The following is a 26,837-nucleotide window of genomic DNA, read 5'->3' on the forward strand; positions in this document are numbered from 1 at the left end:
AGTATATATATATATTATATGTATCACTTCACAATGCATTAGATCGGAAATAATCACAAGTCATATGAAATTGTTGAGTATTTTAGTTAAGTTTTTTAAGTCATATTATCATTAACTAACGCCAAATATACTAATCATAACAGTTATATTTTTTGTCGATAAAAAAAATGTAAAACAAAATTAAACTAAAATTTATAATAATTTGATAAATTTATTAAATGAAATACAAATAAAAATTTATCTAAAAAAAACGTTGAAACAATCATATTTATCCAATCTTTATCAGATTTTTTTAATATATTTGAATATGACAGCTCTATATCTATAAAAGGTGATTGTAATATATATTATTTTAAAGGATGAAAATCAAAATTTATCATTTTTTTGTTTAATACTCACTGTTTGGTATCAACTGTTGAGTTTAAATGCCTTTAGCAGTTGAAATAAGTTTTAAAACGTTTAAGCAATAGTTTAAAATTTCTAAAATCAAATTGTGGCAATTATTAACTAATTAGCTATTTTGGTTTAAATAAATATGCTGACCGCCGCATAAAAATCTATAATATTGTTTTAATAGTTTATAATTACTTAATAATAAATAAAAACAATTTGTTTTTCACAAAATGTTATAACTAATTTAACTTTTAGAGGTATAGAATGGTACGGAATTTGCACTACTACAGTGTAAGAAGGGGCAAAGCCATTCTGTTTTTTTAAAAGTTTATTGGGTGTTTAAGCCTCCTAGTAATTTCGGGTGATTTGCCCCAATGCAGATTCACCCGATATATCTGTTTTATCTTCAGTTGTCGAAGTGCCAGCCGGTGTGCTCTGTTCACTGTGGACAGCTGTAGATCCAGTTGCCACCTGAGATAAATGAAATGGCACACTCATGCCTTTGTCCAAATCGATGTGGGAGCCGTCCGATGTACCTTCTTTGGGAACGGGATCATCGCTTTCTTTTTGGATATTTGATTCTCCCGACACCTTGGCTGAATCTTCAGTCTCATCAGCAATCCAAACTTCTACTGATTTGTTCTGTTCATCGTAGACAGCTGTTGGTCTGGTTTCCACCGGAGGAGCGATTTCCTCTTCAAAAATGATGGGGAAAACCCCTTCGTTTTGTGTTTCTCTTTCATTTGAAGTATCTTTATCCGGAATTAGGGGAGTATTTTCATCAATTTTTTTCTTTTTCTGCCCCGGTTTACACAGTTTAAACTAAAAAATAATTCAGTTGTAAGTGATTCAATGTATAGTTGCTAAAAACATATGTTTTGTACTTGCCATACACCAAATCCAGAGTATGCAAAATATAAAGCTACCCAACGGTATATCCAGTATCAGCATTATGATAGCGATAACTCTAAGCAATAGGAAACGTCTTTGTTAGTTATTTAAAATGTTGTTATCATTTATTTATTTGAATTATCAAATACTTACACCAACCCAATTACAATCCAAATTGGCTTCCAGATTATTTTTAGAAAAAAATGTCTAGTTGCCCCCTGAGAAACGTTATCCTTTTCTTTCCCCTCGTAATGATCCGGATTATTGACCTCAACGTCGGCGTTGTCGTCTCCAATGAATTCGTCTTCTCCTTCTTGTTCGTTTTTTTCATCTATTTCAACGACAGATAAATCCAAATCGACGACTTCGTCTCCCAGACCAATGTCCATGCCACATTGCTTTGAACCGATAAGATAGTCGTCCGGTTTGCCTTCTTTGAACTCTTGTTGGTCGCTGTGTTTTAGGTCATCTGATTCACCCGAAACGTAGGATGTGTTATCAGTTTCCTTGATAGGAACACTTATTGTTACTTCGCAGACATCTGATAATGTTTTACATGACATTTGGGATCTTCTTCTATTTTTTTTGGGTTTTCCCCTATTTTTACGATGGTTTCTATGACTTGCCTTTAATGAGGGAGCATTTTTACTGGGCTGCGACTTTTTACGCTAAAAATAATTCAATTTTCATTGTTTGCAACGTATTTTTTTACAAACCATACCATACCTTTCCTACTATAGACTCAAATGTTGAAAAACACCGATAATATACGGTCAACCTAAACCAAAAGAAACATCTCCATTAGTGCAGTAATTTATAATATTGTTATTATTTATCGACAAATACTTACGCCACCATACCTATAACAAAAATAGGCTTCGGGATAAATGTTTCGATTAATTTTACAAAAATACTTGTCAGTTCGTCATTCACTTCGTCAATCCCCTGAGATAAGTTTTGAGACGATTGCTTGACGAGTGTGGGAATTTCTGTATTCATCATCAATCTCCTCTTAAAATATGGTTCACGAATATAATTACTCGAATCGTCTTGATGTAACTTTGGTTGTTTTGAATTGTTTTGAATGTATGCAAATCCATAATGACGATAGTTTTTAAAAATATTCTCGTTTATATTATTGACTATATTTCTATTATTACTGTTATTATTGTTATATTGAGTATTGTTGATGTGAGATCTATTTATAACTAACGGTAAATTGTTGTATTTATCCTGTATAATTGGAGTTCTTATGACAACACTTGAGTTCCGTCGACATATTTTTAAAGTTAGTATTTCAAACTTTATCTGACATATTTCAGATTGATCAAGATCTTCGTCCACTAACTTCAGCGTGTCCTAAATATAACAAAAAATTATAACTGACTATTTAGTTATACATTAAACAAAATTCAATTAAATACTTCTTCAACTTGTCTAAGCTAAGCTTCAGCATTCATATTTACTTCAATTGTTATTTATAACAAGTGTAAAAATTGTTTATTCATATTTAATAACAGGGTAGTTAAGGATTGACGATTCATTATTTTTTTTTTAATTTAAAAATATTTTTGTCAGATATAATGAAATGTAAAAAAAAAGAGTTGGGTATTATTAAATTTACAAATTATATATTTTACGATTTATCAAAATCAACTTCGGCCGACACCGAACGCCTTAAAAAGTAGTCATTTAATAAGTATATATCCTTTTAAAATATAAATTATTTTTTTCTGAATAAATAAAGATTTTATAGTTATGTAAAGGTTTTTATGGATTTAAACCTTATATCGGTATTTAATAATATTATAATTAGCTTATAAATATTTATTTCACAATTACTAGAATATTAATATTATTTACTGGGAGATTTGTTTCAGTGTAGTTACTAATAACTGTAACCTAAATTATAAGCTTATTTTAATATATTTTTAATTTTGTTTTAATATTGTACATCAACAGTATCCAATCACGCATGGGTAAGATATAAAAGTTTTTATTTGCTCCTTACAGACGTGTATTAATTTAATGAATTTGAATCGTACATTACTGTTTACAAAATAAAATCGGAGATTTCATTCAGTGTAAATGCTTTAAAACTAAGACTTGCAAGATATAATATAATTAAAAATTAAATGTGTATTTTACATAAACTATTTCGTGTTAAAACAATTTTATAAAATTAAACGAATTTAACATATTTTAAGTAAACGTTTTAATTTACCTTAATCGCGTATGGGTCACACATAAGAGTGAGTTGTGTTTTCCATCTGTTCCCATGGCATTCATCGTTTAAATTTGTATTAACCTCACTCCCATTGTACGTAAGAACGATAATTTCCTCTAGAAATAAAATTACAGGTTAATTGAAAGTCAGTTTCAGGTATACAATTATTGTTTTTATAGTTACCATTGACGACGACTTCGGCTTGATCGATTTCACCCAAAACTACGTATTCTCCTTTAGAGTTATACTTTACAGCTCCAGCTAAACTTGTGGTATCATTAAGTGGTATTCTTCGACATATCGACACGTAATAAGTTTTTTCATTTGATTCAGTCATAAGCCTAAACAGAACACATTACTATTAGAAAAATGTTATTACTTCTATTGTTAGTAAACGTTGTAACAACAAACAAAGAACCATAAATTCATTTAATTTAGATATATCTGCTTGTCCTAACAAATTTCAGTGAAATAATGAAGATATTTTGTTACTAAGTCCACAATCGATTTGTACATTGTAATTATTAATTTAAAAACAGACAAAGTACGTTAAGATTTGTTTTTTTTTTATATAATTTATAATCATGTCAATTCCCTATTGGAAGAGTTTTTATTAAGCTTAACTGTAAGATATTTAGCGTCACGCTATGTGTATTTATTTCCTTGATTTACTTGAATTATTTCTTATTTACTTGATTTATTTGAGAAAGCCTAAATAAAGGTTTTTTTAAGTCTAGCTTAAGCTCAAAATCTCAAGAAATTGTATTTCTTTATATGTTATACTTAATTTTCACGCTGTATAACGACAAACACGGTCTGCTACTTACGTTTCGCCAAACAAGTCTGTCAGCATAGCTAGCCCTATGGTCTGGTGTAGACCCGAGTTCTTCCGGAGGACGCAGCCCCTGTCGGCCGATACCGGATATCCGACGATCGCCACCCCTGCGAGACCACACGCTACCAGCCACGTCCATAAGGGTAGTATCAACAGCATAACACTGTTCGAACCAAGGACTGAATTTTCGAAAGGGTGAATAAAGAGGCTAGCGTAGGCCACGTTTAACCTTCACCGTCGTTAGGATGTGGTCGACTGCTACTAGCCCGTGACATGTGAAGTAACCATGATCAAGTAAACTACTGTTATATAACATCCAAAACAGAACCGAAACAGTTTGGTGGTAGGCTTATAAGTGAAAATCCGGTTTAGACACTAGAAATGTATATGTATATGGAATTTAAAAAACACAACCTACTCTAAGCGACGGATATAACGTTTATTGTACTTACAGGCAACAATCGTACGTTTGTAAACAATCATAATATTACAAATCATGGCCGAGGAAATATTATAGGAATTAGGAGGACTATTATAGGTCAAAAATTGAAAGTAAAAAATATCACAGCGATAACGCCGTCGTTCAACAACACTATTATAGACCAATAAACGCGTATAAAATTATAAGTATACTGATTAAATATGCCTAAAAAAGAAATGAAATACTAAAGTCCATAGACGTTTAAAACATAGTTCAATAGTCATTGACTACCTTATCAGTTAATTACTCTCCAGCGAGGCCTGTGATAGATATAGTAAATTATTTTTATTCATTCTCTAGTTTCAACATTTCAATTCTTCAAATAATTTGATCCAAATGGGGAGATTATCCAAGTTTTACCTATGCTGGTTTACACTGGGCTCTATTTGTACTTTGCTAGTTTATTCAATTAGAATTTTTGAACAAAACCAAACATTTTTTCTAAATTTTTGGATTTAATATAATGGAAATTCTCAAAACAATTATATACAACAATTTTATTTTAACCAAATTATCTTTTGACTTTTAACCAAACTAAATCATTCAGAAAATAGTAAAATAAAAACAACAGTACAATGGACGTTTTTTAAAAGTAGCCCATTGAAAGTTTGCAAGTAAAAATTTTAAGTCTTAGTTGGTATACATAACATTTGTTTAATGTAGTTTATTTTATGATATATTTTTACGTTTCGTAATCAAATACTTATATATATATATTTCAACTTGTCCTAAGCTATGTGAATATATGAAGGGCACAGGGGAAAAACGGTAGTAGTTACATTATGAAAATTTTAGAGTATATCAAAAACAAAGTTTGTGAATTCCTCAGCCTCTTACATAAGAACAAAAAAAATCACATTAAATGCTACTCTAATAATAAATGTATTTATTTAAACAATCTATTGACATAAATAAAAAAAATTAATGGCATAAATTGAAAAAAACTATTTGGAAAACAATTTTTTTTATAACATGTTTACTAACGTTTTCCCCTGTACCCTTCATGTATGATATATTGATATCAATACAATATATATATATATATATGTATAACTTCATAATGCATTAGATCGGAAATAATCACAAGTCATATAAAATTATTAAGTATTTTAAAATAGTGTAACCACTTGTGGCCTGTGGGTATATTTAATGTGTATGAATTAGTTACACTTTTGCCAGCAAAATAAATGTTCCCAACCGCAGTAACAATGTTCCGTTCGAAAATTGTTTAAAATTGTACTTTATTTCTAAAACAGCATTCGACACGGTCTCAATTTAGAATTTACATATCAATGTTAATTTAAAAAAAAACATCGAACGTTAAGTTTTTATACAATTTTACAAAAATAGTATTATAATAAACCGCTTATTAGTTTAAAATGTTGCGTTTTAAAATAATATTGTTGTATAGTTAAAAAAAAAAAAATAAAATAATTATTGTGGAAGACTCGGTATGATTCTGTATCTCTTTTAATAAAATGTTTAAAATGTTGCGTTTGGAAATTAACAGAGAAATATTATTATCATACAATTAATAAAAAAAAGAAGATGAACATCGTAGAAGACTCTGATTGTTTAACGTATCTCTTTATGACACATGTGGCAAATAAAGAAAAGAAATAATTTTTTTTATAATTGGGTATAAATAAAAAAGTCACTTTGTACGGCCCATTGTTTAAAATGCAAAACGCGGTCCGAGTATTGATTATTCGAATATAGTTTTAAAATAAATAATATTCCCATCGAAATCAAACAGAAGTTTTTTCTACGTTTATACTTAAGTCAATTTCACTAAGACGAGAACTGTGACAATGGTTTGTGGCCATTTGTTTGTGCCGACTTCCACCAAATTAAGACCAAAACTCATTAAAGATGGTTTTGACAACAATGTTTTAAATCTTTTTCGAGTGATAGACGTTGAAAATATTCTGTGGTTACTGGTTACGTGTCAGGCAAAAAACGACAAATTGTTATGTATTCACGATATTTTAATTAAAATTATATAAATATATTAATTAGTCATACTTTAAAAAAAAACGTATTTCAGTGGTAATCATAACAATTCACGGTTCCTTCCTTTTATTTGGAATGTATAAGACCAAACAATGTTTAAATCGCCCCGACCAAACGATTTTAGTAAAGAGTAATAATAATTGAAACTTCTTCAATAATTAAGTTGGGACACCAAATCTAATCAAATTGGATCATACAATGTCCGCGTTTTTGCATTTTTAACGCTCAACCGTACCGGTCTAAATAACCTAGAACCAATACAAAAACACCAATCACATCAAAAGTAGTTTAAATTTTTTTATTTTATTTTTGTTTCATACTCGTTGTTTGGTTGCGACCGTTAAATTTAAATGCCTTTAGCAGTTCAAATAAATTTTAAAACATTTGAACAATAATGTAAATTTCTTATATCAAATTTTGGCAATTATTAAAAAATATATATATAATAACTAATTCGGTATTTCGTTGGTGAATACTTGTGAGACTCGAGTAGTTTCCATTGAGTGTCAAACTCAAACCTTGTCTATTTCTGTGATTAAATCTTCTTGTCTCCCAATCCATTTTCTACGTCGTTTCTTTTGAGATATTAGATTCACCTGATGTGTCCGTTGTACATTCAGTCCCTTCGACTATACTGGCGCTAGTTAATGTGTTTTGTTCAACGTGGACTGCTGATGATCCGTTTGCCCCCTGAGAAGCACCTCCCTCATCTTTGTCTCCTTGATGATGCAGACCTTTCACCTCGACGCCGACCTTGACCACTCCTATGAATTCCTTCTTATTTTCCCCCTGGCCCTGTGTTACTTTTTCATTTAAAGTGTCTTTAACCGGAACAGGTGGAACATTTTCTTCACTTAACTGTCCCGATTTCCACTAAACATAAATCAATTTTATGCAACTTAATGTATAGTTGCTAATAATATATTTTTTTACGTACTATACACCAAATCCAGAGCAAGCAAAAAATAAAGCCACCCAACGTCATTTGTAATATTAGCATTGTAATAACGACAGCTCTTAATAAAAAAAAACATCCTTATTAGTAATTTATAATTTTTTTATTATTTATTAATTAACAAGGTATTATCAAATACTTACACCGCCCCAATTACAATCCAAATAGGTTTCGGGATTTTTTTTACATAATAAAATCCGGTTGCCACCTGAGAGGCTTTTTCCTCTTCTTTTCCCCCGCAATGATGCAGACATTTGACCTCGACATCGACCTTGACCACTCCTACTTTTTCATTTGAAGTATCTTTAACCGGGATTAGGGGAGTATTTTCACTGAGCAGCGGCTGTTCACCCTATAAATAATTTAATCTTAAGTGTATTGTGACATATTTTTTTACATACCATACCTTAGGCATTTTGGAAGAAATAATTTTTTTAATACATTTAATAATTGAACTCCATCGGTAATATACGCTCAACCTGAACAAAAAGTAACATCTATATTATTCATTTAAAATTGTTTTCTTATTTATTAATTTAAATCAACAAATACTTACACTATCCCAACTGCAACAATAATAGGCCTTGGGATAAATATGAGGAATAATTTTGTCAAAAGAATCGTCATTTCGTTATAAATTTCTTTAATCTCCTGAGATACGTTTTCAGACGGTTGCTTGACGAATGTAGAATTTTCTGTGTTCATCATCAATCTCCTCTTAAAATATGGTCCACGAATATAATTATTTGAATTGTCTTGATGTAAGTTTTGTTGTTTTGAATTGTTTTGAATGTATACAAATCCATCATGGCGATAGTTGTTTAAATTATTATCGTTTACATTATTATTATATTGTGTATTGTTGATGAGTAAACCATTTATAACCGTCGGCAAATCATTGTACTTGGCTTGTATAGTTGGAGTTTTTACAAAAACACTTCCTCGACATATTTTTGAAGTTGATATTTTAAATTTTATCTGACATACTTTGAGGTGATCGGGATCTTCACCCACTAGTTTAATCGTGTCCTAAAATTAATACATATAGTTATTTATTGATCAGAATATTAAAATACAATACACACAATGTAATTAAACAATTGTACTTCAACTTGTTAAGTGTCCTTACAGGATGTACTTCAGCAATAATATTTATATCTTTTAGTTATAAACTAATTGTGCTAAACCAAAATTGGAATAATTTGTAAATAATACAATGCCTATTTCTTATTTAGAACAATGGCAAATATTGTAATAAATAAAATTACAAATTATTAATAATAAAATTATGTAAATAACATTCATTGAACTTAACGGTCGTGCTAAGAAGAGATTACATAATATGCAGATAGTACTTTTATAAGGAGCACGAAAGTAAATATATATATAAAATAATAAAATTTAAATAAAAAAATATTTTCCGACTGTATTTTTATAGTGTAAAAGCTGTCTTTTTAGAAAATCATATTTATTAAAATGTATAACCAGCAAAGTATAAATTTTTTAACTATCTTTTAGTAAAAATTGTATACACCAATGCCTTAAAAAGTAGTATGTCTCCTATTAACCTTATAATATTTTATTTTCTAATAAAAAATATTGTCTAGACGGTTTGCATATTTTTATAATTTTATTTATTGGTACTGAATTTACTGGACGATTTGTTTCAGTACAGTTCCTAAAACCGGAAATACTAACTAACCTAAAACGGAATACTAACTTTTTTTTTTTATTATTATACAAGAGTTTTTATAAGTGACATTTAAACTTGCCTCGATCGCGTATGGGTCACATATAATAGTGAGTTGTGTTTTCCATTTGTTCCCATGGCATTCCTTGTTAAAATGTTTATTGACATCATTTCCAATGAACGTAAGAACGATAGTATTCTCTAGAAACAGACAAGTGCGTACAGGGTAATTGAGAGTCACTTTAAGGAATACAAACATCGTTTTTATACTTACTATTGACAACGACTTCGGCTTGATCGATTTCATCCAAAACGACATATTCATCTTTAGAATTATACTTCACAGCTCCAGCTAAACTTGTGGTATCATTAAGTGGTATACTTCGACATATCGACACGTGGTAGGTTTTTTCATGAGATTCAGTCACAAGCCTAAACAGAACACTATACTACTATCAGTAAAAATTGTCATTATTACTATTACTAGTAAACGTTGTAACAATCAACATAAATTCATATAGTTATAGTTATACCTGCCTGTCCTAACATATGTAGCCATGAGTATGTAAGAGAATTTTAAAAATTTCCAAAATGATACCTACAAGTGTGAAAATAGTTTATTCAATAAGGGTTGTAAGCAACATTGCGATGCGAAGAGTAGTATTGATGAACAAATATTATCATAACTTGAATACAAAAAACCAGAAACAGAAAAATTATATGTAATTGTTGTTCAGATTTTTCATCCAACTAACTATTTATATATATTTTTTAATTATTTCTTAGATTAATATTATAGGCATATATTTTTTCTTAAATAATATCAAATAAATAACTAAAATTATTTGTGAAGATTTTTCTACTAAAAATCACATCTAAAATCGGTAAAAAAAACAAAAATTTACATCAGTCTACTTTAAAAAAAAAAATATCTTATGATTGAACTAAAATTATAGATATTGTTTTCATAAATAAAAAAAAATGTCCGTATATAAAAGAGTTTTAAAAAAATATATATATCTTCTAAACACAGGAAAATACGTGGTTAACGATTTCCATCGAATACAAAATTACAAAACGTTCCAATTATACATACATTTTAATTGCTGATTCTTCATTTTTCCACGTATAAGTTATATTCTGTTAATCTAGACTTTTTTTGTAATAATTACATATTTCGAACAATTTACATATATACATAAATACAATATGATTTGAATGAATATTATTTTGATACATTATAATATTATATTATATTAAAATACATTATAATATGTAATTATCAAACTTTTCTTTGAAAATCGTATATTAATATCGCAAATGTTTTAATCACACTTCTTAATTATTAATTAAGAATGAAATTTATAAATATGGTATTTTTCACACAAATATCAACTACAAAATGTTTTTGACTAAATTTCTAAAGAGCATTTACAAGTTTTATGTATAAAAAACCCACTTACTTTTAACATTAAAATGCTAGAAAAAATGCTCATAATTTATTATGTAATCAAACGTTTTGTTTTTAAAATAGAAAACAACTATTGTTGTATAATAATAAAATAGTTTGGTGCTCACTTTTATTTTAATAGAATTTTTTTTTCGAAGACAGATTAAAATAAAATAAAAGATAGGCAGTCCAAAAACATTATTCATCACGCATAGGTCAAATCATTAGCTGCTTAACCCATTAAGTCCGAAGTTATTTTTTTTTTATTTAAAAATTTTTTTTTTACAGTTATGATTAAGATTAATGAATTATTCACCGCTAAGTTTTGGTTTTCATTTTAATTCTGGTTCATACTAGTTTTATTAATTAATACCTATTTTAAATAATCTATAAAATACTTATCTAAAATATATTACTAATTAATGTTTTGACACACTGAAAATAATTTTTACATTCAATATCATTGTTTCTGTATTATAATAAATTATCATTTATAACTTATTTTTGAGTAGTCCTTTGTTGATTGTTCAAAATATTTTTATCTTGTTTGACTCAAATGAAAAATATTTGAGAAAATATTAGCCATTTGAATATATTATAAATATCTAATGTGTACAAGTATGTACTCAAGTGAAATGTTTTTGATGAAAATGTAAAAATTACACCGAAAATTACCGAAATGATCAATTGCTTTCGGATTTCGGATTTTATGAAATCCGAAAATCAGGTATATCTATAATTATACCTAATTCCAACACTATCTAACGACTAACACGGTCTTGTACTTACGTTTCGCTAAACAAGTCGTTCAGAATGGCCAGCCCTGATGTGACCCCAAATTCACCAAGTTCTCCTAGTGACCCCAAGTTCTTACGGAGGACGCAGCCCCTGTCGACCAGTACCGGATAACCGACGACCGCCACCCCTACTTGACCGCACGTTACCAGCCACGTCAATAAGGGTAGTATCAAGAGCATAACAATGTGAACACAAAACTTTTGGAGGAGAGGAAAAAACGACTCACGCTTGATCCTGTCGGTGGTACGCGGTCAGCTGCAATTAGCAAGTGTAGTAAATTTGATTAAATAGGTAAGTAAGACGTGTTATATAACATTCAAAACGGAACCAACGGTTTGATTGTAGGGATTTCGGTAAAAATCCAGTTCGACGACTAAAAATGTATAAAAATATAAAAACACATCCTACTCTTTGCGACGGAGATACCGTTTAATGTACTTACAGGTAACAGTCGCCCGTTTGTTGATAATCATATTATAGTTTTTTTTATACCTATACATCTTGACCATGGAAATCGGTGCATACTACTTGCGTCCGAGATTAATAACAGTGAGTATTTTTTCTGTAGTATGCAGCAGTGGAAATGGGCCATTATTAAAGGTCAAGAATTTAAAGGGAAACATGATATAGATAATTCCGCTGCTCAGCGACCTGCAGCCATTTAACAATACAATATTATCGACCATTAAACGCCTATGCAACACTTAATTATTTATTAAAATTGCTTTCATAAAAATAAAATACCAAGTCCACATGCGTATGAATTATACTTGAAGTACCACTTTATCAGTTTATTTGAACAGTTAAAAGTAATAAGCATTTTTCTATTATTATTTTGTTTGTACTATACTAGATGTTCGGTTGCAACCATTGAGTTTATACTAAGGCAGTTGAAACACATTTCTCGAAATAAGTGTTGAAGGATTTTACTATATTTATCACTCAAACTAGATTGGTTATCCAAAATATTAACACACTATTCTTTCTACAATTGCAAATTCCCATAACATAAGTAATTATATAAGATTTTTTTATAGTAAAATGAAATACAATAGTTTAACTTATTGTGAGCATATTAAATAGTTGTGTAAATTATTTACACTTTTGCCATCAAAATAAATGTTCCCAATTGCAGTAACAATGCTTAATTTGAAATTTGTATAATATTATACCTTATTTCTAAAACAGTAATTGAAAAATTCAATTACAAACAATTTGAGCACCCGTCGACAACACAGTCTTAATTCGGGATTTACATAAAAATGTTAATTTAAAAAAACATCAAACGTTAAACAAATATACAACGAGTATAGCTTTCGTTACAAATTATTATAAAATTTCACAAAAGTAATATTATAATAAACCGCTTAAGAGTTAAAAATGTTGCATTTAAAAATAATATTATCGTACAGTAAAAAAAGAAGATAAATATCGTAGAAGACTTGGATTGTTCGCAGTATATTTTTTTAACACATAAAGCAAATAAATTAAAAAAAACATTTTTTGTATCAGTAAAAAATTTGAACAATAATTTAAAATTTCTAATATCAAATTGCGGCACTAAATTCGGGTTTTTCGTTGTTGAATACCTGTAAATTTCGAGAATTTTCCATAGAGTGTGTTAACCTTATCTATTTTTATGAATCCATCTTCTTGACAACCAATTCATTTTCATTAGACATGTGTACGTTGCTTTCTTTTGAGATTTTAGATTCACCTGACACGTCTGTTGTATCTTCAGCCTCTTCGATTATCCCAAAGCTAGTTAATGGGTTTTGTTCATCGTGGACTACTGTTGATCCATTTGCCCCCTGAGAAGCACTTTCCTCATCTTTGTCTCCTTGATGATGCAGACCTTTGACCTCGACCGCTCCTATGAATTCGTTTTCTTTAGCTGTATCTTCAGTCTTATCTGGAATCCAAGCGCCCGCTGAACTGTGCTGTGCATAGTTGACATTTGTAGGAGCCATGGGTGGCGGAGGAGGGATTTCCTCATAATTTCCTTGGTGAGTATTTTCATCACGTTCATTGTTTTTCTGTCCCGGTTTACACAGTTTACACTATCAAAAATTCAATTGTCAGTGATTTAATGTATAGTTGCTAATAACATATTTTTTTACGCACCACACACCAAATCCAGAGCAAACATAATATTAGGCCACCCAAAGGTATTTGCAGTATTAACAACGTGACAGCGACAGCTCTTAATAAAAAAAAACATCTTTATTATTCGTCTATAATCTTTTTATCATTTATTAATATATGTTATCACATACTTACACCACCCCGATTACAGTCCAAATTCGCTTCGAGATTTTTTTCCAGGACACCGCCTTAAAAGAGCGTTCCATGTTTACCGTTCCTATTTCCTCGTTTGGACAGGAACTCATCATGGGAGGTGGCATTGGCATGAATTTCCCTTCATTATTTAAAATGTAAAAATATTGGTTGTATGTTACATTTCTATTTAAGGGAGTATTTTCTTCATTTGTCTGCTCCGCTTTAGGCTATAAATAATTAAATTGTAAATGTAAAATACATTTTACATACCAAACCATAACATAATTATTACTTACATTTTTAAGTGTAACCAAATATTGGTATAAGCTCCACCTGAACAAAAAGAAACATTTTTAATAGTAATTCATAACGTTTTTTTTTTAAGTACTTACAACAGCATAACTACAACGAAAATAGGCTTCGGAATAAATGTTATTATATATTTTACAAAATCAGTCGTCATTTCGTCATTCGTTTCTTCAATTTTCCGAGAGAAGTTTTTAGACATTTGCTCGAAGAGTTTAGGAATTTCCGTCTTCGTCATCAATTTCCTCTTATAATATGGCTCACGAATATAATTATTTGTGTCGTCTTGATGTGAGTTTTGTTGCTTTGAATTGTTTCGAATGTATACAAATCCATCATGGCGATAGTTGTTTAAATTATTCTCGTTTATATTACTGACTACATTGCTATTAGTACTATTATTATTGTTGATGCGTAAACCACTTATAACCAACGGCAAATTATTGTATTTATCTTGTAAAATAGGAGTTCTTACGACAACACTTGAGTTCCGTCGACATATTTTTGAAGTTAGTATTTCAAACTTTATCTGACATATTTCAGGTTGATCGGGATCTTCGTCCACTAACTTCAGCGTGTCCTAGAAATAACACATATTGTGAACTACTGATCTGAATATTAAAATACAATATGCACAATGTGACAAAATACTTGTTCTACAACTAATTAAATTTCCCTTGCAGGCTGAGCTTCAGAAATAATATTTACTTGTTATTAGTAGTAGAAGTGTTATTTCTAAAATTTTAAAATGTTTTTGTCGAATATAACGAAATGTTGAAAATAAGAATTTGCCGTTGTCCAATTTACAAATTATACATTTATAGATTTAATAAAATCAATTTTTAACTTAACTACTTTATAGTTTATAATTAATATTCGTAGCTGTTATCATGTAAATTCGACGTAGAAAATGTCGTCGTAATGTAAAATTAATAAAAAAAATACAATTTATACATGTTTACCTATGCCCTTTCGAAATTAAGTAAAAGTTTTTGGTTTACTCGAAATTATAAAAAAAAAGTAAACGGAAAGTAAAATCGTTTTTTTATTGATATTTAATAAAGACTAATAACAAAATTAACTACTAAAAATAAACTAAGTTTTAATAAAAAATTGCCGCCATCGAACGCTTTTAAAAGTAGTTTGTCTCCTCTTAACATAATAATGTTATATTTCTAAATCACTACACATATAGTTATGTATTGGTTTTATGGATTTACACCTGATGTTGGCATTTATTAATATTAAATTTACTGGGAGATTCGTTTCAGTGTAGTTACAATAAACTGAAACCAAAATTATAAGATTATTTTTATATATTTACAATTTTGGTTTAATATTGAACAAGATGTATAAAATATGTGGATTATAAGTGCTTTTCCACTTACACCAGTCACGTATGGATAAGATTTAAAAGTGAGATATTTTTTCATCTGTTCCTTACAGACGTATATTAATTAATTTAATGGATTTGAATCGTACATTTCTGGTTATAAAAAAAAAACAGAGATTTCTTTCAGTGTAATTGCTTTAATACTAAAACCTGACCGATATAATATAACTAAAAATTAAAAGTGTATTTTATATAAACTATTTCGTGTTAAAACAGTTTTATAAAATTAAACGAATTTAACATATTTTAAGTAAACGTTTTAATATACCTTAATCGCGTATGGGTCACATATAAAAGTGAGCTGTGTTTTCCATCTGTTCCCATGGCATTCATCGTTTAAATTTGTATTAACCTCACTCCCATTGTACGTAAGAACGATAATTTCCTCTAGAAATAAAATTACAGGTTAATTGAAAGTCAGTTTCAGGTATACAATTATTGTTTTTATAGTTACCATTGACGACGACTTCGGCTTGATCGATTTCACCCAAAACGACGTACTCTCCATTAGAATTATACTTCACAGCTCCAGCTAAACTTGTGGTATCATTAAGTGGTATACTTCGACATATCGACACGTAATACATTTTTTCATTTGATTTAGTCATAAGCCTAAACAAAACACATTACTATTAGTATAAATTGTTATTACTACTATTATTAGTAAACGTTGTAACAACAAACATAAATTCATATAATTTAGATATATCTGCTTGTCCTAACAAATTTTAATTTTCCCTACAGGATTAACATTTTAATGAGGATAGTAACATTCTAATTTTTCTGGCCAAACTGCCTGTTCGAATACTACGTTTCTACATCTCTTCAATGATTTTTTCACTCTTACTCATTTGGAAACTAGCCAGCGCGATTTGAACAAAACAAACATATTAATGTAATTTTCTAGAATACTGAAACTTTCAAATCCGTTTTCGGATTCCTTATCGCATCAATAGTTGAACTGCAAGTAGTAACACAGCCTAGTTTACATTTTTTTTTAAATTTCAATATTGAAGTAGTGTTAATTGATCAGGGGGGTGTCCCTTCTATCATGTCGTCCTGACATTGTATAATTTTCTGAAAATTTACTAATTGTACGTAATATTACAGATTGTATATAAAAAAAAAATTGAATATCTTAAAATTAATACTAATGTTGTTTAATCTCTTAAAAAAAAATAATAAGGCAGTGTGATTTACAAACAACATAAGTGTAAACATTTATGTAAAGTGCACAATTCATATAAAAGAAATAAGAAGAATGTGCTAAACATGCAATAATATTTTTAAAATAATTGTACTAAAAGTAATTTATTTTTCGATTTTTATATACTATTATTACATAATCTATGTATTACATCGTTATTTTCATTAATTAAATGTATTTATATTTTTTTAATTATTACTCCAACTTTAAAAGCAAATCAATTAACTGGACATTAGTATGATAAACATTTTAGTTAAATTCCATAAAAAAAACCAGACAGGCTAGAGAAATAATGATGATCCGGATTCAGTGAAAACAAAATAATTAAATACGGATTAAATAGTAGAAACGATTTTTTTAAATTTAATTGATAACCACCTGCCACCATGTAAATGCTCCTTTAGAAGAGTTATTATCAACTAAAAAAATTTGTGAAATATTTTGCATCACACATTATTTATTTACTCATTTGCTCTATTGATTTGATAATTTACTCGACTGATTTATCAAAGTCTAAATTCAATATCGTGCTTTTTAAATTCTAGTTTTAGCTTAAAATCACAAGAAATTGTATTCCTTATATAATGTATATATTGTATTCCTTATATATACACTATTTAACGACAACAACGGTCTGGTAGTACTTACTTTTCTCCAAACAAGTCCGTCAGCGTGGCCAGCATCCCTATGGCCTGATGTGGACCGGAGTTCTTTCGGAGGACGCAGCCCGTGTCGGCCGGTACCGGAAGTCCGACAATCGCCACCCCTGCGAGACCACTTGCTATCAGCCACGTCCATAAGGGTAGTATCAACAGCATAACAACGTTCGAACCAAGGACTGACTTGTCGAAAGGGTGAAAAAAAAGGCTTGCTTATGCCACGCTTAGCCCGCACCGTCGTCGGTAGGATGTGGTCGACTGCTACTAGCACGCAACATGTGAAGTAACCATGATTAAGTAAACTACTCTTATATAACATCCAAAACAGAACCGAAACAGTTAAGTGGTAGGCCTATTGTTAAATATCCGGTTCGGCGACTAAAAATGTATAAAAATATAAAAACACAACCTACTCTAAGCGATGGAGATACCGTTTTTCATGATCGCAAACAATAATCGACCGTTGGTCGATAATCATAATATTGTATTTCTTCTATACCTATAGTTCATGGCCGTGGAAATTGACTATTAAAGGTCAAGAGTTAAGAGGGAAAACATCACAGCGATAACGCCGCCGATCAGAGACCTGCAGCCGTCCAGCAACACAATCTTATCGATCATTAAACGCCTAACCATCACATAATAAGTTCAATACTGAATTTTACCTAGTTTTTTTATTGTTTATTTTTACACTCAATAATTTTGTGAAAATAGCGAAATAATTCTGGAGCGACTTTGACAAAATCAGAAATACAGAGACAAATTTTCGGGTTTTTTTTTTATAGCAATTTTAAGACTTGAGAACTGAAAATTCGATTTAAGTAAAAATATAAAATAAATATAATATACTTAGAGTATATGTACTATTAAAAAACCCCTAAAACTTAAATTTTAAAACATAAAATATTTGTGTATATTATTTACACTTTTGCCAGCTAAATAAACGTTTCAAATTGAAGTAACAATGCTTGGTTTAAAAAATTGTATAATATTGTACTTTATTTCTAAAATAGTATTTGAAAAATTCAATTACAAACAATTTGGGCATTCGTCGACGACACAGTCTCGATTCGGGAATTAAATAAAAATGTCAATTAAAAAAAAATCGAGCGTTATACGACGAGTATAGCTTTCGTTACAAATTATTATAAAATTTTACAAAAGTAATATTATAATAAACCGCTTAAGAGTTAAAAAAAAAACGAGAGAGAAATATCGTGGAAGACTAGGATTGTTTACCTATCTCTTTGTAACACATAAATAAATAAATAAATAAAATGAACAATTTTGTCATACATATAAAAAATCACCAATCACATGAAAAGTAGTTTACATTTTTCTATTTTTATATGTTAGTTTCATACTCGTTATTGGGTTGCAACCGTTGAGTTTTTAAGTCTTTAGCAGTTAAAATAAGTTTTAAAATGTTTGTATAATACTTTACATCTTCTAATATCAACTTGTTGCAATTATTTAAAAAAAAATCAAAATTATCAACTAATTAGGTATTTTTGTTGGTGAGACTCGAGAATTTTTTCATTGAGTGTGCCAACATTGTCTATTTCTATGAGTCCATCTTCTTGTCACCTAATTCATTTTCTTTGGACTCTTGTACGTCGTTTTCTTTTAAGATTTTAGATTCACCTGACACGTCTGTTGTAACATCAGTCCCTTCGATTGTCTCAGCGCCAGACAATGTTTTTTGTTCAACGTGGACTGTAGTTGATCCGTTTGCTCCCTGAGAAGCGATTTCCTCTTCATTTTTCCCTTGGCTATGTGCTACTTTTTCATTTGAAGTGTCTTTAGCCGGAACTAAGGAAGTATTTTCTTCACTTGTCTCTTTCGGTTTCCACTATAAATAATTCAATAATTGTAAGTGATTAAATGTATAGTAGCTAATAAAATATTTTTTTACTTACTAAACACCACATCCAGAGTAAGCAAAATAGAATACTAGGAATCGACATGTTCAGTAATAGCATTGTGATAGTGACAGCTCTTAATAAAAATAAACATCTTTATTAGTCATTTATAACACTTATTAATTATCAATATGGATGATCAAACACTTACGAGGCCCCAGCTACAATCCAAATATATTGGGGGATCAATTTTACTAACATCCCTCTGACTGCCTCCAGCGAAACGGTTTCTTCTTCTTTTTTGTAATTATGGGGACCATTGTCCTCGACGACAATCTTGACCACTTCCTCTTCATTTTTCACTTGACTGTATGTTACTCTTTTATTTGAAGTGTCTTTAACCGAAACTAGGGGAGTATTTTCAGTAGACCGCCGCTGTTTACTCTGTAAATAATTCAATTGTAATTATATTGTTACATAATATCTTTTTACACACTATACTTCAGGCTTTTTGGAAGGGGCTTTTGTTTTAATATATTTCATAACTGACTCCCACCGGTAATACAGACTTAACCTAAACAAAAAGAAACATATTTATTGGTTATTTATAATGTTTTTATTACTGATTAATAACTATCAACAAATACTTACGCTAACCCAACTGCAACAATAACAGGTTTTGGGATAACTGTAAGGATTAATTCTTGAAACCAAAATGTCAGTTTATCATTCAATTCTTCAATCTCCTGAGTTAGGTTAGAGGTTTTAGAGGTTTGGTTGAAGAGTGTGAGAATTTCCATTTTCATCATCAATCTTCTCTTATAATATGGTTCACGAATGTAATTATTCGAATCGTCTTGATGTAACTTTTGTTGTTTTGAATTGTTTTGAATGTATACAAATCCATCATGGCGATAGTTGTTTAAATTATTATCGTTTACATTATTATTATATTGTGTATTGTTGATGAGTGAACCATTTATAACCGTCGGCGAATCATTGTATTTATTTTGTATAGTTGGAGTTCTTGCAACAACACTTGAATCCCGTCGACATATTTTTGAAGTTAGTATTTCAAATTTTATCTGACATTCATCGAGGTGATCGGAATCTTCGTCCACTAGTTTCAGCGTGTCCTAAAATTGATAAATATTATTATTTATTAATCAGAATATTAAAAAACAATGTACACAATATAATTAAATAATTGTAGCTTCAGTATAATATTTATATATTTTAGTTATAAACTAATTGTGTTAAACAAAAAAAAAATATAATTTGTAAATTATACAATGCCTGTTTCTTATAAATAGCAATGGCAAATATTGTATTAAATAAAAAATAAAAATTATTAATACTACAAATTATGTAAATAACCATAATAGAACTTAACGACTGTACTAAGAAGAAATGTCCTAACATATTCAGATTACATAATATGCAGATAGTACTTTTAAGAAGCACGACAGTAAATATATATGTAATATTAAAATTTAACTAAAAAAATATTTTCCAACTGCATTATTGTAAAGTAAGGGCTGTCTTTTTAGGAAATCAATATTTAATAAAATCTAATACAAAAATGTATAACCAACAAAGTATAAATTTTAACAAGTTTTAGTTAAAAATTGTATCCACCAACAACTTAAAAAGTAGTATGTCTTCTATTAAATTAATAATATTTCATTTTCATATCAAATACATTGTCTAGACCGATTACATATTTTTATAATTGAATTTATTGGTATTGAATTTTTTGGAAGATTTGTTTTCAGTACAGTTCCTAAAACCTAAATACTAACTTTTTTTATTATTATTAAACAAGAGTTTTTATAAGTGACATTTAAACTTGCCTTGTTCGCGTATGGGTCACATATAAAAGTGAGTTGTGTTTTCCATTTGTTCCCATGGCATTCCTCGTTAAAATTGTTATTGACATCACTTCCAATGTACGTAAGAACGATAGTATTCTCTAGGAACAGAAGTAGGTACAGGGTAATTGAGAGTCAGTTTAAGGTATACAAATATCGTTTTTATACTTACTATTGACAACGACTTCGGCTTGATCGATTTCACCCAAAACGACGTATTCTCCTTTAGAATTATACATCACAACTCCAGCTAAACTTGTGGAATCATTAAGTGGTATTCTTCGACATATCGACACGTGGTAGGTTTTTTCATTTGATTCAGTCATAAGCCTAAACAGAACACATTACCATTAGTAAAAATTGTTATTACTACTATTATTAATAAACTTTGTAACAATCAACATAAATTTATACAATTATAGGTATATCTGCCTGGCCTAACATACATAACCGGAGTAGGTATGTAAAATAATTTTATAAATAACACCTACAAGTGTGAAAATAGTTTATTCAATAAAAAAGGTTGTAAGCAATATTGCAAAGCGAGGAGTAGTATTCATGAAAAAAAATCAAAACTTACACAATAAATAGAAATAGAAATAATATTTGTTATTTTTTTATTTGTTGTTCTAATTTTTCGATTCACTAACTCCAGATGCCGATTATAAAACCAATTAAGATTTTCTCAACACAGTTTGAGTTAGTTATAATTTTCATTTGATATTAATAATCGTTTTACATAACATATAATACAGTATGGTCGCTTAGAAAAAAAACTCAATACTTAATGAAATATAAGAGAAAAAAAGTTATGCCATTGTTAGTAAGTCTTATAATTGAAGTAAAATTATAAAAATGTTTTTCTTAAATAAAGAATGTAATCAATATATAAGGAAAAAAATTGTTATTTATTTCGTATTTATTTGAATTTTAAAAAAATAAAAAAATACCTGCTAAGCACATGAAATTGAAATGTATTGTATAGTATAATATTAAGTTATAAATAGAAGGAAAATACGTGGTTCACGATTTCCATTGAATACAAATTACAAAACGTTTTAATTATGCATACATTGTAAATGCTAATTCTACATTTTTCCACGTGTAAGAAGTTTGGTTCTGTTAAACTACACCTTTTTCTTTAATAATCATAAATTTCAAACAATGAACAAATCTACTTAATTACAACATGATTCGTTTACTTATTAATTTTTATTTTACAGTATTATCAAGAACTACTGACAAGTAACACAATATCAGAAATTATTAATTTTGCTTTCTGCTGAATATTTATTTAATAATTAACCAAACAAAAAGTCTGGATTAGATTTGGAAATGAAAGTCAAAGATTAGATGTTAATTTGAATTGTATTCCTTCGTGTTATACAATACAATAATTACTATTAAGAATTGCATTAATTATTTTTTTTTTAAATAACGATAATATTGACTTAATTTTAAGGGTCATTTTCATAAGATTACAAATATGCTCTAAAATCGTATATTAGAAAACTTAATTTGACGTTTATAAGTAAAAAAAATCAAATAAACCTACCAAATTTAAAGGATGTAAATATTTACATACACTTTTTTTTTATTTACATATATTTTTTTGTTTTATTATGTTCAAGAGGTATAACTGAAAACGTATAAATAATTATAATGAGAGTTATCAATTAAGAAAAAATAATTTTAATTATTACACTAGCTTAATACTTTTTCACTAATTACCAAAAAAAATAATCAAATAAGTTTTTTTTTTTACAATGTTTAAATTTAATAAAATCACTGTAACAATTAATTACATCTAACCAAGTAACTTCATAATATGTCAATTATAAAAAAATATGATTAAAATCACCACAATAACTATCTACCTTTTTTTTTTTTTTTTGAAGATTAATGAATTATTCAATACACAAAGACTTAAAAAAATAAAATACATTTTTTTTCTTATTTTTTTTGAACATATGAACAATGTTGATAGGGTAACTTATTTTTTCATTTTTTTTATGCAAAATTGCAATGTTCTATTTGCATGCAAACCATTTGTTACTGTTATTTCAGGAGATTAATTAAATTAATAGTAATAATGGTAAGATAGAAAACAGTTTAAATCAATTCTACAAGTAGTAAGAACTTGATATTCTACTCCATATAGTAGTAGTAAATCAGTGTATTATTTGCAACGATGATATTGCTTTCAGTGATGGAAATTCAAAAACCCGGATTTTCACCAAACATTTTTCAATTTTTGTAAATATTATAAAAACTTTTTGTGTATAAAAACTATTGATAATTATGCATTTAAATCGGCTAAAAGGCCGATTTTTGATTTAGAAATTAGAAAATAGTTGCGATTTATTAGAAGAAAAAAAAAATGCTTATACATCGACCTCCCGTTTTAACCTTTATTTGTTAGGAAATTGACGCTTTCCGTTCCCCTTAAGAATAATGTATGTTTAGTAACCAGTATTGAACAACTATTTTTAAAGTTACCTATAAGAGTTAAAATGTTAGGATAGGAGGGCAGATAAAAATAATTATATTATTAGTATTAGCGTATGGCATATTTTGCCCTATTCGATCTTAGTTCGGTCGCCAGATGGTGCATGACATTTCTGTAATGCAGTAGAAGAGGAGGATGGCGGCTCCTTTTAACACACTGCCTTAACCACTCGGCCACTCCTCCCCCTTAAAATAATACTACACAACACCTTTCCTCCTGTCCTAAACTTGAAATTCTGATAACTTTAAAATTAACTATCAAAAACTAACTATTAAAAATTTAAACTTTATGTTATTAAACCCTATACGATAATGAGTGGTTCACGATAAAATGATCACCCTGTATACCTAATTAGGTGGATATTCAGGTAGTTATATCAGCCGTATTTGTGAGACTTTTTTTGTAACGCTATATTCAATTTTTTGGTTGATTCACTCGTTTACTCGATTTATTTAACATAGCCTAAAAACAATATCGTGCTTTTAGAGTTTTAGCCTTAGCTCGAAATCTCACGAAATTGTATTTCTTTAAATATTATACTTAATTCCAACACCATCTAACGCCAAACACGGTCTGGTAAGTACTTACGTTTCGCCAAACAAGTCGGTTAGCATGGCCAGCCCGATGGTCTGATGTAGACCAGAGTTCTTCCGGAGGACGCAGCCCCTGTCGACCGGTACCGGATATCCGACGACCGCCACCCCTAATTGACCGCACGCCACCAACCACGTCCATAAGGGTAGTATCAACAGCATACTAATGTGAACGCAGAACTTTCGAAGGGGTGGAAAAAGCTACTCGCGTAGGACACGCTTAACCCGCAACGTCGGTGGTACGCGGTCAAAACGTTGCAAGTGTAATAAACCTGATTAGGTATTTTATATAACACCAGCTTAAACGGAACCAACGGTTTGGCGGTAGGGATTTCGATAAAAATCCAGTTCGACGGCTAAAAATGTATAAAAATATAAAAACACATCCTACTCTTTGCGACGGAGATACCGTTTATAATGTACTTACAGGCAACAATCGACCGTTTGTTGATATAATCGTAATAATATGGGTTTTTTTTATAGCTATACTACAGGACAGTGGAAATCGGTGCATACTACACTAGCGTCCGAGATTATTATCAGTAGGTGAGTTTTTTTTGGGACGCTTGTACTATGTAGCCGTTGAAATTAGCCCCAATTGAAGGTCAAAAATCATGAACTAAGATAATATTATAATATCTTAGTTCATGTCAAAAATTGAAAGGGGAAATGATACACAGCGATAACGCCGTCGTTCAGAGACCTGCAGCCATTTAACAACACAACATTATTGACCATTGAACGCCAATGCATCACTTAATTATTTATTAAAAATGCTTTAAAAAAAAAAAAAAAAATACCAAGTCCACATACGTTCAAATTATACTTCAAGTACTATCTTATCAGCTTATTATTCTCCGGCTGAATTATTTTATCTATATTAAAAATTGTAATTAATCGAATAATTTAATCTAAAAGGGGAGGAGGGCAAAGACGAAATTTACCTATTTTTTAATAGTAAATTTTCACACTCAATAATTTAGTGAACAACTATTGTGAAATAAATCAACAAAACACATAGAATTTTTCGGATTTTTCTTTTGTGGCAATTTTATAAGTTGACTTGACAGAAAATTTGAATTGACATTAGTAAAAATAATTATTATACACTTAAAATATAACTACTATGTACTATTTAAAAAAATCTAGAACTAGTTTTAAAACCAACGTACCTAGTACTTGAAATAAATCAAGCCTTGATATACAATAATTATATAATTAATGAAACTATTAACAATCTTATAATATTTAACCAAACGAATCATCTAGAAAAAGGCAAAAAAGAAAAAAAGAACAATGGCGGATTTCAAAATCAACCTATTAAAAGTTTGGAAGTTAATCTTCTAAGTTATACATAACTTTTTTAATATAGTTTAGTTTATGATATTTTTATATGGTTATATATTTCAACTTGTCCTATTGACAAGTTATAGTCCTTGTGACTATAAATAAAATATTGAATACTTTTTTTAACAGATCAACTTCTTTTACATAACTATGTCGTGTCCGAAATTATTAATGTCATAATATGTTATTATATTTACATAACGCCAAATATTCTAACCTTCTAAGTGCTTCTAAAGCTATATTGGTTGATTTATCCAAAAAATTAACACACTATTGTTTCTTAATTTGCATTAATATCGTACAATTTGCAAATTCTCATTACTTTCAAAGTAATTCTATAGTTTTTTTTTTATAGTAGAATACAATTACAATAGTCTAACCTGTTGTGGGCATATTATAGATTTAGGTAAATTATTTACACAGCAAAATAAATGTTTGACACATACATCACAAAATCGTGTTTACCGAACCGGTTTCAACATTTTTTTTGACATCTTATCTATGGAGGCTATGCCTTAAAAATGTTATGAAGAATTCGAATATTTTTTTCAAAACTTAAATTGGTGTATTCTTAGGAACAACACGATGGAAGAATAATGAGTAGTTTTCGACCGAAAACAACAAGCCGGTGTAGAAGCCCCTTAAAATTATTTATTTACCCTCAAATTAATCAGCATATTAAAAATTGGCTAATAGATCAAATATTGCCTATCCATTGCTCCTTAATACATAGCGTTTTCCGTACCTCTTAAAAAAACAACATTTTCGACCAATAAACGCCCTTTGCATCACTAAATAAAAAAAATATTTGTTGAAGTTGCTTAAAAAAAGTAAAATATTTCATTGACCACCTTATGAATTTCTTACCTTCTAGACGTAGTGAATTATTTTGCAAATTCTTATTACTTTTAAATAATTCTTAAGGTTTGTTTTTATAGTAGACCACAAAATACAATAATGTAACCTGTTGTGAGCATATTAAATATTTGTGTAAATTATTTACACTTTTGCCAGCAAAATAAACGTTTCCAATTGCAGTAACAATGCTCGGTTTGAAAATTGTATAATATTGTACTT

At 29.1% G+C, this 26,837-nt stretch overlaps 2 protein-coding genes across 8 annotated transcripts; both read right to left on the reverse strand.

The window, feature by feature from the left end:
- Window positions 1–315: 315 nt before the first annotated feature.
- Window positions 316–24,756, reverse strand: LOC126838616 (uncharacterized). 7 transcript variants are annotated; one of them, XM_050573212.1, is made up of 9 exons: window positions 4,799–4,876; window positions 4,339–4,721; window positions 3,695–3,852; window positions 3,509–3,627; window positions 2,135–2,643; window positions 2,011–2,062; window positions 1,438–1,952; window positions 1,282–1,360; window positions 316–1,215 (listed from the first exon to the last, which is right to left on the reverse strand). In XM_050573212.1, exons 2-9 carry the CDS (start codon window positions 4,503–4,505, stop codon window positions 742–744), a joined length of 2,073 nt encoding a protein of 690 aa, XP_050429169.1. In that variant the 5' UTR covers window positions 4,506–4,721; window positions 4,799–4,876; the 3' UTR covers window positions 316–741. The 7 variants fall into 7 exon arrangements, with proteins under 7 accessions (XP_050429169.1, XP_050429150.1, XP_050429131.1 ...); XM_050573193.1 differs by lacking the exons at window positions 4,339–4,721; window positions 4,799–4,876 and adding an exon at window positions 24,409–24,756; XM_050573174.1 differs by lacking the exons at window positions 4,339–4,721; window positions 4,799–4,876 and adding an exon at window positions 17,568–17,981.
- On the reverse strand, window positions 7,166–8,729 carry LOC126838641 (uncharacterized). Its single transcript, XM_050573234.1, has 5 exons — window positions 8,352–8,729; window positions 8,202–8,274; window positions 7,939–8,147; window positions 7,778–7,856; window positions 7,166–7,713 (listed from the first exon to the last, which is right to left on the reverse strand). The coding sequence occupies exons 1-5, from the start codon at window positions 8,501–8,503 to the stop codon at window positions 7,405–7,407; spliced, it is 822 nt and encodes a 273-aa protein (XP_050429191.1). The 5' UTR covers window positions 8,504–8,729; the 3' UTR covers window positions 7,166–7,404.
- Window positions 24,757–26,837: the final 2,081 nt, after the last annotated feature.

The sequence above is a fragment of the Adelges cooleyi genome, unplaced genomic scaffold, assembly GCF_023614345.1.
Source record: "Adelges cooleyi isolate 19-005CV unplaced genomic scaffold, UGA_ACOO_1.1 ACOO_flye_CR_arks_rails_tigmint_CR_PRNA_108, whole genome shotgun sequence".
NCBI lineage: Eukaryota > Metazoa > Arthropoda > Insecta > Hemiptera > Adelgidae > Adelges > Adelges cooleyi.